Source organism: Bactrocera tryoni, chromosome 2 (genome assembly GCF_016617805.1).
Source record: "Bactrocera tryoni isolate S06 chromosome 2, CSIRO_BtryS06_freeze2, whole genome shotgun sequence".
NCBI lineage: Eukaryota > Metazoa > Arthropoda > Insecta > Diptera > Tephritidae > Bactrocera > Bactrocera tryoni.
Genome location: NC_052500.1, coordinates 85391494 through 85403218, shown reverse-complemented (window position 1 = coordinate 85403218; position 11725 = coordinate 85391494). Strand labels below are relative to the sequence as shown.

Here is an 11725-nt window from a genome sequence, read left to right as displayed (position 1 = left end):
TTATTGCCTTTGAAATTTGTTATTTCTTTATGTTAATAATGAATTTACAATTTTATCCAACTCTGATACTCACTTCTTTCTTAATGAAAGTTGTTGATGCCGGCATGACACAAATAACGGCGCGCCACTCAGTGCATTTGCCTGCATTGCCTACGGTGACGCTGAGAGTCATTCACCTGTTCTCATATATTTTACTTTATATTTTATACGAAATTTTAAAAATGCTGCTTTTCATATGTCTACAATCTGCTCTGCTGCAATCAAAATTTCATTCGCATTGAGTATTGAACTCTGTCCATACATTCACAGCACTTATTTAGACAAATTTTCACTTTTTAATCGCACTAAAATTATTTATTTCTTGTTGTTATTAATGATTTTACAATATTGTCCAACTCTGATACGTAGTTTTAAATTCCATTTAATTCTTTCACTTTCCAGTGAACAAATCAGGAAGAAATTGATACAACAGGATATACGGGATTTGCACTAATCATTTTTTTAAAATATGCCACGTTGTGACCAAAAATTGCCCAAATCCAACCAAAACCCCCAGGTAGCGAATATGTGGACCCCAGTATCTACATATGTATATTCTCAGCGAAAATATCATTTGTGCCTAAAATAGATACAATTGGGCGAAAACTTGACCTAGAGCCCATATAACAATTGTAAGGATTTTCGAACATCCGGCTGACTTAACACTATATGATTGGTGATTGTACTTCAGTACGGTACTTTAATGAAATCCAGGGAACATATTTTTGATATGTGGCATAAAGTTAATAAATAAAATTGGGTCGATACCACCACAACTCCCATATAGTGCTTACTATACAAGTATAAAGATTTTCCTTTTTCTAACAAACCTTAAGTCGAATATGTCGGTCAGTGTATGAGTTGTATTATATGTATATATGTATGTACAAAAAATTCCTTGGATTCCGATCCTCTGGTTAACGTTTTTCATCTTAAGGGACCTCCCTGGCTTTGATTCCTGCAAGTTGCAAGAGTATAAAAATGTAAACAAAAACCTCTGTACCCTGTCAATAGCTGTGTGATTTTATTTTGTATTATTGAAGAAAAAAATCTTCAAATGGTTCTTACATGAATATTGGAAACATACTTATGTTTTGAAATACAATTTTTTATTTATGAATTGTTGTGACTTTTAACATAAAACGATAGAAGGTAGCCTATGCCTGCCCCGAGGTTTCTAAATTGATGAATTCAGTACATTTTAATTAGTACAATTATGTATAATTCAGATGCAGCATGCTATAATCGGTGCCTGAATGTAGCAAAACTCGCTCTGGCGTCATAGGCGCAGTTAAGGGATCCACTTTTTGGCACGATTCCGATTACTTTGTAGGAGGGGTAAAAAAAACCGAATTTCCGTATAAATGGGGTATGTACGGATAGGGGAGCTTCTCCAGAGGAGGAATATCCAAAAATAATATAAAAATAACGAATATTTTTTAAAATATTCACGTTTAAAAATTCAAAAATTTGCACTAAGAACACATGTTATTTCTCTATGTTTCACTAAATTTTTTCACGTTTTTTCATATGTGTATTAAACCTTTATTAATGTATATGTATATAAATATGTCAAACGCAGATACGTTCACAAAAAATTACATATATATTATTATATAGAATAATTGACAAACATATCTATATTATACGCAAACATATTTTCATTCTCTTTTTGCCTACTTGGAAGCCAAAAGCAGAGAACATACATATGGTAAACGTTCTCTGATACACGTTCTCTGGTTCTGGAGTAAAATTGCAGTAGCGCCAAAAAATATGTTTTTGTTGTTTATTTATAGCGTCATTAAGTCAGTATCAGAGAATTAAATAATGTTTATACAAATGTGTATATGAATATTGGAACAAAGTTATATAATTTTAAATGTGAATGCAATATTTCGACATTACTATCAAATATTCACAAATGAATTATATTATACTTAAAGCTAAGGAACAACAAGAAATTTGAAATGTGTGGTTATTACAATAGTATTTATAGTGTACGTATATTACATTAAATATATACATACATTACTTTAAAATTCAAATAACAATGTATCTACATTACCACCAAATGCTCACAAATGAAATGTCGCTTATATATACAACGATTATCATTCCATTTTCCTACTTCACGGAATCCCATTTCAACGCAAAATTCATCGCCTCGCCAATTATCGGGCATGTTCGGCAGCCAATTAGTATAATTGAACTGTTCACCAGTGCTGTACCAAATAAATTCTTTACGATTTTGATCATATTTGCCAGAAGTCCAATAGATGTAATCATTGCCAATATTTGGTTTATCAACGAAGTCTAAATTTAAGAACATAAATGCTTCACATATGTAAATAAAAGAAATATACGCAATATAAACTTGCTTATTTCAGTAAAGAATTGGCTTAGTTTTTCAGTACGTTCTTCCGTATTGGGAGTAAAGAGTGTCATATTCATGTCGGCACAGTATTGTAATGCATTATCCCAAGGTAACTAGATTTATGTAAATATGTTAATATATAACTGTATATAATATATATAAGTACGTAAGTTTTGGTATGGATATGAATGATACTAAATATATTTGGTTACCTTTAATTGGTCCACAATTAAAAAACGATATAAGCCCAAAACAACGGATGTCTCTGCTACAAATAACAAATAGCGTATATGTAAATTAGAAGTAAGACAAGCCTGACACGATCTATACCTTTGTCATATGCTGCAATAATTGCATGTAATGAGAATAAAATACTTGATTTTAAAAACATTTTGTCTGCAAATATTTTAGGAAATTTGAATGAACCTCTGAATTGGTAATGCAATGAAACGGATATTTTATGTGGAAGTAACTTTTCGAAAATATCTATATTGTATATATTTTTACAAATAAAAACATTGATAAGAATGTTTTTGATTTTGATAAGGTTAATATGCTTCAATGCAGCAACTTGTGTATTTGCTGATAACCAAATGTATGTATTAGTTAAGAGAATTAGTGATGCATAAAGAAACAACATTTTTAAAATTCATTCATGTATGGGTAATACGAACTGATAAAGCAATTCTGGTTAGTTAAGTAAACTACAATAGTGCTATTGGTATTTCTTCGAATTTGCATAAAACCTTTAAATTTAGCTATTAAATTTGAAGAGTGAGCATTATATATTAATTTCTTTATACAATAATACAAAGCTAAAAGGAATTTTATTGGTTAAGAAATCGAGGACAGTCATAAGCTGACCCACAGTTTGCATTTATATTGCAAGGTTGTTAACGTCTATTGCAACCAATTCCAAAATAGTAATTATTTCTGGTGCATCATTGTATTTAAGTAAAACTCAAAATTAGTATTAAATAAAGGTAAAAATGTTTTACTGTAACGCTTACCAAGCAACTTATTTACTCACAATCGTACTTATTAATAAACTTGCATACTATATATCATAAACTTAAAAACCACTTAGATGAATCAACGATTTTAGAAAGTCCGTCAATATGGATCATCAAAACATTTTTGGAATATTTTATTAACACATTAAATACCATCATACACTATTAAATAATATCTTTCTTGATATAAAAAGTTAATAAATGCTCTTACACATCATTCTATATTTTCTGAAAACTAAATATTAATATTTAGAAGTTTATGAATATTTGCGTATTTTATTGAAACTGTTTTATCTTTATAGACATTGTGATACACGAATTTTAGTATGTGTTGAAATATTTACAAATCTTAAAAATGGCATTTAAACTGGTGCAACCAATGAATCAGTTAAACGATAGAAATGTAAATCGTTTACATCGAACTACATCATCTTGATAGAACAACCTAATAAGAAAAGGCATTTAAACATAAAAAATTAATATATGTATTTAACAAACATCAAAGCTCTTTTATATATGTTGGTTAATTCCATATATAAGACTTAGGAAACAATATCTTGACATGTATATAATTGAAATAAATGTATAAAGTATGATTTTCCATTTTCCATTTTCGACTTTTATATACTTTTATATTATTCTTTGTATAAAATTAATAAAGAATTTAAAAAAGTATATATCTTTTTGAATTAGGAGCGATATATTAAAGTTATCAAGCCGTTTTTAAACTACCGACGTCGCTCGCCTTTTACAGTTTTACGCTTTTCTTTCTTTTCCTCACGCAGTTGCTTCTGACGTTCCCTGTCTTCTTTATCTTTCTGTTTTTTAGCAGCACTATCTAATCGTGCTTGCTCTCTTTTCTCTTTTTGTAATGCCATTACATCTTGAAAATTGGTATTACGTTCGATTCCAGTTAATGAATTGGCTGCAAGAGCGACATTCGATCCTTCAGTATCCTCATCAGAACAATACGCATCAACGTCTTCAACTTCAGTCTATTATTATTAAACATCTTTATTATTGAACATCTTAATAGTTACTATTGTCATACCTGAGAATACTGGGCTAAAATTTGTTCCCGTATTTGTCGTTCTTCTTCAGTATATTCTCGTGCCTTTGTGGTTGTTGGAAGCTTCTGCACTTCTAATAATTTAGCCAATTGCTCACTTACATCAATGTGACCATCCGTTTTCTTTTCTTTTTTAGGATGCGCTGATTCAAATTTTTCGAGAATAAGACTTATCAAGGAATCAATATCGTTTGTCTACATGGTTAAAAAATATATAGGAAATTTGATATATAAGCCCATAAATTAACTAACTTCAAGTTGTTCTTTTCCGACATACAATGATTTCACTAAGTATATCATTGAGCGCTTCACGCTTCTCATCAAGTGTCTCTTCCCCGTCAAGAATTCCTGCTATGTACGAACCAAAGATATCAGGATCCGTATTAAGCTCGATCAGCTTTTTTTGTAGCCACGAGGTGAACTCATTGGTGGATTGCTTACTTTTCTGCATATTTTAGTTTTAAAAATTTTCAAATATTAATTATTATATAAATAGATAATTATAACCATTTTTGGTATCTCTTGGTATTCACAACTATTGCTTTTAATTTTTTCTATTTCTTATTTGACAAATACGATTTTTCTCAAATAGTAAGAAATTGTTAGAATGCAGACGTAAAAAAAAAAATAAAGGGAATATAAAGACAGAAATGACACATGAGGAAGTGCTGCCATAGGGTACTATTCGAGTGATCTTTAAGGCATATGCAGATAATTAATTTAACGTTCATTATAAACTTTATTTTAACTTTTTTCAGTAGCTTTAATCATTTTAAGTAACTTTTTTTTAAAATCTTTGATAAAAGGCTTAGAAAAACTGACTTTATAATGAATATCCAATCAGAATTCTTTTAAAGGGTTTGTTTTAGTTGAATATGTGGCAACCTTAAACGCACTGTCATATGTAGCAATTCCCTTTTATTTTCTGTCAAAAGTCTCATTATCAGTAATGACAATTGGTCTATGAAAACAAAACGAAAGTATTAAATTTACAAAGAAAGAAGAAAACTGCAAGGTTAAATGTGAATTTGGGCTGGATAACTACAAATATGTAAAAAAGTTCCAACTGAATTAACGAAATAATGAACTAAAGGACTCCTTAAAAGTGAAATATGTGCCGTGAGTAACAAATCTGAAATGTTTTGACAAAGCTAATATTATAATATTTTGTATATATGTACATATGTGTATATGCCTGTACGATTATTTTGGCGAGTAGATCTAATTTATTAATTTACATTTGGAATACATGAAAATGTGAATTTTTGTTTTAGCGATATATGTATGTACTTTCTTGTTCCTGCATGTACTACTTGGCACACGAAATGTAGAATGTCACAATGCACGTATACACTAAATAATGTAATGGAGAGTTATCTGTGAGTTGAAATCATTGTCGTGGCTTTGGCTAAAATCTCTCGTACCAAAGATATTCCCAAAAGTTGCTTGGGATATATGTGTACCTGGCATCGATATTCTTCATCTCTAGTTCCTTCATAACAGCATTTGAATATGATTTTACATACACAGTATACGCCAGAGCAAAATGGTATTTTAATTGGATTTAGTTTAATAATGCCTGTGGGACCCTATCTCCCTTCTATTCCTAAGATAAATTTACAAATATAAGATACCTAAGATAAAAACAGGACAAGAAAAACTATGACAGTTAGTATTCTCTTATTTGCAAATAACGAATGTTTTAAATATAAAATTAGCAACAGAATGCCAATTACGAAAAGATAGGCCAAATATAATTTTCACATTCTACATCCATAAAATAAAGTACACGAATAGTAAGAGTTAAATAATTATCAACAATGTTCGATATTGCGAATATCGTATCACCATCTCAATATAAAGAATAAAATAATTAAACATTATAACACAAAATAAAAATACAAATATCTAAAATATGGTTTGAGGATTCTTAAACTTGATAGGGAATTATTACCATACGTTTTATAAATGCAAATCTGTCATATATTGATCAATTTTGGTATAGATTTCGAATTACAAATTGCATGAGTATTTAATATACATAAGTCCGCGTCTGATCTAGTTATCCCTTACTTCTTCGATGTTTTTGCAGAACCAAAATAATTTTTGCTCTTTATATTATTCTAATGTTCGGTCATTTGATTTTTATTTCCTTTGCTAGTCCAGATTCATTTAAGACTGCCCTCGTATGTTCATTTCATCATTTATTCGGTTTTTAGAAGTTGATTACAAAGAGTTAAATCAAAGAGAAAATTAAAATGAATCAAAGTCATAGCCGTGTCTTTGACAAACGAAATAATAATTACGTACGCAGGTATGCCTGTATACATAGGTATGAGCATACATACATATGTACATATGTGTATATACTTTGCAAATGCATACATGTATATGCATACATACTTATATAGTATAAGAAACATGTATTTGAATGCTGCCTTCTTGCAGTTGCTTCAAGTTTTAGAGCTTTGCCTAAACTATTTTTTTATTGACAAATGCCGGTTATTTGTTGGCAGACTATGGATAATTGTAATGCGTCAGTCACGTTCGAATGTATTTCAATATATATGTACATATGTACTTTTAACAAAGGTATATGTGTGCGTATAAATACCTAAAGCAAATGACTTTCTCTTTGGCAAAATTTACTCTTTTATGCTCCAAGGTTTCACATTATTCTCCACTTTTGTACTCACCCACTTTTCCTAGCAGTTTTTGTACAGTGTATACCATACAGAATAAGAGCTCCACTGAAATATGCTCAGCAACCATCTTTAGTTCGAGTTTGTATTTCGTTTCATACGGTTGGAGCTATATAATTGTGCATCGCATCTACGCGACAATTTTAAAGCTTCTCCAACACAACAAATTTTCTTAATGAGAAGAGTGAAATAAAAAAAGAAGTCAGATCTCTCTTATAATCAATATAAATATATTATTTCAAATTGAAAAGAAATGTTACGATATCGATGAAGTATGTTAATTTATGATGATAGTATGTTTGTTAATAATTTTATATTATCAAGCGTGGGTTAAAAAATATAAAAGAGAATTATGTTGAAACAGTTGGCTTAAAAAAAGTTGTAGATAAAATCTATCAGTGCCACGAAGAAGAAAAATACGAGCTCCAAAAAGAAAATGAAAAAGATAAGAAAGTTAAATCGACCGGATACTCAGAATGTCAATGTGATGTGGTAATAAAAAATAAAAATTGTGAAATATAATTTATCTAAGTATATAATTTAACGAAATGATAAAAATAAATAAAATATCTGGGAAATTTTAACCATCGTGTTATAAAATAAGTGTGATGTGGAATTTGAAAAATTAAAATTGTGAAGTTTTGTACCGTCATTTAGATCGTGTCAAAGAAATTTTGTGACGAATTCGTGCATTTATAACATTTTATTATTGTTAAATAATGAGTATTTTTTAATTCCTAGTTTTAATTTAGCTTTATTTTCTTTCTTCCATTTCAAAGTATTAAATAAATGAATATGTATTAATACTCTCGTAGCATTTTACTCTCGTATTCTCCTCACTTAACATTTGTTCTCTTTTACGTCCGATTTACGGTAGCCGATGTATTTTGGACACTCGTCATTCTTTTACGGATACGCATATTTAATATACGTTTCCACCTCATAGTATGTATGTTTGTCTCATTCACAAATTATATACATATGTATTTGCATACATGAATAATACTTATGAGCGCTGTTTAATTTGTACCTAAAAATGAGTATAAGCATAATCTATAAAAATCCGAGGGAACGTCTTGAAATGCGGAACGTGATATAAAATAAATGTTTTATATACATACATATGTATACGTATATACTTAAATCAAGTAAATATCTGCAGATTAGGTATCGGTTATGTATTTCAAATATAGTTTTTAACTTTATTATTTTAATGTTTTTTGTATATTAATTTCGCTTTCATTTTTGATCAAAGAAATTCGTTCATATATTATTCATACATATGGTTTTAGTCAGCTGTGTTCAATAATATATACCCTCGTATGTATATAAAAACGCCACAAGTATAAGTGTGGCCGCTTAAAAATATATTTTTAATAACAATCTTAATTTTATTGAACGCCATTAGTATTTTGTTGAAAATCTCTCACATATACTATACATAAGTATGTATTAACTGGCTTCGTGCTGTAAATTTTGTTCAAATTTACCTTTTCACCTTTTGGTTTCTAACTCATTTTCTCTTTAAATTGTTTATATGGTTAAGTGTGTGTGTATACATATGTACATATTCTTCTTTTTATTTTTTATTGTCATGGCTATTGCTTACGTATTAAAAACGAAACACACATACATATGTATGCCTGTGTTGTTCGTTCGTATGGTTTCCGAATTTTTGCTGCCTTGTCTACAGTATGTACTCAAATAATTTTAATCATTGCCAGTTGAGTGCTGGTTCAGTAGTATTAACGATTTTCAGTTTAGACCATTTCCGCTTGTTCGTATTTGTGCATTTATGTATTTATATGTATATGTACAATATACTAATAAATAATAATATGTTTATATAATGTTTGTAAATTCATACGTATGTACATACTAATGCAAATATACATACATATACATATGTACATATGTATGTAGGCATTTTTATGACGTACCTAGGTATTTTGCGACAACGTCCAATGTTTCTTGAAATGAGCTATTTAAAACATCCCAGAGCTTTCATTTTTTATAAAATTTACAATTGATAGTCAAAAGGAATCAATTCTTCAATACATACATATGCTTATACAATCCTAGTACCGTTATTATATGTATATTAATGATTACTATCCAGCAAAAAGACATAGTCGCCAAAACGGAACATATGTAATTCTAAAATTGAAAAAGGTAGTTCTACGATAGAATTCTAATGTAGCAAGCTTGTCAATAAGTTTCTAATTTAAATTTGTAAATGCTAAAAAGTGCAAGTAAAAATTGGAGCTGTCTTGATACATATTTATAAGTTGATTTGAAAATGGTTAAAAATCACACCAATAATAAATAATCAAGCAATCAAAAAAGTTCTTACTATGTTTTTAATTTTTATAATATATACATATATTATAGAAAATATTGCAAAGAAATATTAACTTAACAACAGAAGCGTTAACGTAATCAAAAATATGTGTATAAAAAATAAAATATAAAAACAAATTAAGTAAAAAATTGAAGGAAAAATTATTATAAGTAGCAGAGTAAACATTTAATACAAAAGTAAATAATCATTAATCGAAATGAAAAGCCTGTATGCTAAATTATATACGTAATGTTAGGCTTAATATTTATAAGAGAAAATAAAAAAAACCGGGTACATGTATAGTGATTTTCAAGTGTCTAAAAGAAATCGGTTTCATATTTCTGATATACTAGGTTATGAAGCTTAAAAATATATCCAATTATAATGTGCGCAATGGAAAAACAATAGATCAAACTACTTAATAATATTGTATGACGTAGCCCAAATCGTATAAAATATTTACCTAAATTTAATTAAATGTGCTCTCATCTTCTTTGTGTTAATAAAAGTGTATTAAAACAAATGACTTTTTGACGCAAACATGTATTAAAAATATACCACTAAAATGAAAAAATATATTTTATAAATCGTAATAGCTCATACATATAAACAAGCGTGATATATTCTTTAATGTTGATCTTATACTAAATAAATCCGGGATATATACACTGAGCCTTTGATGTTGAAAAATAATAAAAGTTACGGCATTCGTGTATCATACTAAGGTAAGGTTTAAATTAAATATATCAGATGATAACTAAATATCTAACGATACATATTATAAATGGATAATTGAATGTAAATTTATACTTAATTGATAAAAAAATTTCATTATAAATAACTCCTAATGCATTATTCTATGTACTACATATGTATGAGCATAATCAAATGTTATAATGGTAGAGTGTGATGGTTTTGTTCACAAAATGATTGTTTGTATCACCTCAAACGAATCGAGATAGATATAGAGTTATATATGTATGTATATATAAATGATCAGAATGATGAGACGAGTAGAAATCCGGATTACTGTCTATCTATCTGCTCCTGTAAGAGATAATTTGAGTAAAAACAGATACTAGGCCAAAAAGGGTTGGTATTGCATATAGACACAAACAGACTATTGCCTCGTCAACAAAATGCCAAACCGAAAACCTGCCACAACTAAGCTAATTAAAAAACAAAACTTCAATTTAGTAGTATCCACCGAATTAGGAGAAATCAGGTGTTACCGCGCTCACCCCCAATAGAACGGTTATGTTGAAAACATTAAAGAGCGATAACTATCTAGCCAAAAATTGTTGAAGTCGGACCATAAATTTTCAAGCCCTCAGTGCCTATATCTGACTTTATACCGGTAATATCGGACAATTTTTGAGATATTTTAGATAAGTTCATGAAATTCAGAGAGAATTTTGTGCCCTTTTTTCGAAAATGTGTAAAATCAGGCCAATATAGTTCCAATACCCCCTTTATACCTAAACTGAAAATTTTCGTACTTCCGGCTGACCTCATACCGCACATATCGGTCAATATGTGAGTTACTTTCAAATAGATTATTTTTATGTTATTTATCAATCTGTGCCTTCAATGGTTATAATTGGACAATTTCGTTGACTTTCCACTTGACTTTAAACAGTTTACTTAGGTCAATATGTGCCATATTTTAATCAAATTAATTGGTTTCTTAACCACTAGCTGTATAAGAATGAAACTGGATAAAGCCAAATATAAAGGTATCTGTATCCATTTCCTTTCCCTTATATAGCCAATATTTTAAATTTCGACCCTTTGGACGAGTTTTAGTAGGGGGATATAGTACATATGTGTTTTAGGGCTTCAAAAAATTTTTTGTCTTATTTAATTTTATTAAATCTCTAGAGCGTTGTTTGGAAATAAAGTCTTGAAAAGTTGCGAGTTCGAGGTATTTCTCGAAACAGTGTTTTCAAAGTCGCGAGATTTGTCGCGAATTACTCAACCGATCTTAATGAAATTTTACAAGGGTCTTGAACGAAGGGTGTTTGTTCAATTACAGCTCTTTAAAAACACAAAACGGTCAAAAAATTTTCACCAAAATTTTAATTTTTTTTCGCAAAAACGTTTGCCAAAAATACAATTAGCATTTTTTTCTTTAGCATACGTTCAATACCTAGTTTATAATTGAAGCAAATATTATTATACTCTCGC

At 29.2% G+C, this 11725-nt stretch overlaps 3 protein-coding genes across 13 annotated transcripts in view; 1 reads left to right on the top strand and 2 right to left on the bottom strand.

The window, feature by feature from the left end:
* Positions 1-1612: 1612 nt before the first annotated feature.
* Positions 1613-3296, bottom strand: LOC120768968 (lectin subunit alpha-like). The gene is made up of 4 exons (XM_040095762.1): positions 2744-3296; positions 2626-2681; positions 2418-2526; positions 1613-2352 (listed from the first exon to the last, which is right to left on the bottom strand). Exons 1-4 carry the CDS (start codon positions 3051-3053, stop codon positions 2096-2098), a joined length of 732 nt encoding a protein of 243 aa, XP_039951696.1. The 5' UTR covers positions 3054-3296; the 3' UTR covers positions 1613-2095.
* Positions 3297-3674: 378 nt separating this feature from the next.
* On the bottom strand, positions 3675-5096 carry LOC120768969 (coiled-coil domain-containing protein 43). Of its 2 annotated transcripts, none has more exons than XM_040095763.1 (3): positions 4773-5096; positions 4478-4690; positions 3675-4421 (listed from the first exon to the last, which is right to left on the bottom strand). In XM_040095763.1, the coding sequence occupies exons 1-3, from the start codon at positions 4944-4946 to the stop codon at positions 4155-4157; spliced, it is 654 nt and encodes a 217-aa protein (XP_039951697.1). In that variant the 5' UTR covers positions 4947-5096; the 3' UTR covers positions 3675-4154. The 2 variants fall into 2 exon arrangements, with proteins under 2 accessions (XP_039951697.1, XP_039951698.1); XM_040095764.1 differs by having other exon boundaries at positions 4748-4866.
* A 363-nt stretch (positions 5097-5459) lies between these two features.
* The window catches only part of LOC120769308 (nuclear receptor coactivator 2), a 65418-nt gene continuing 59152 nt past the window's right edge, over positions 5460-11725 (top strand). For all 10 annotated transcript variants that reach the window (XM_040096251.1, XM_040096246.1, XM_040096250.1 and 7 more), the window contains exon 1: positions 5460-5614. The gene's annotated coding sequence lies outside the window, so the exon portion shown is untranslated. The remainder of the gene's footprint in view (positions 5615-11725) is intronic.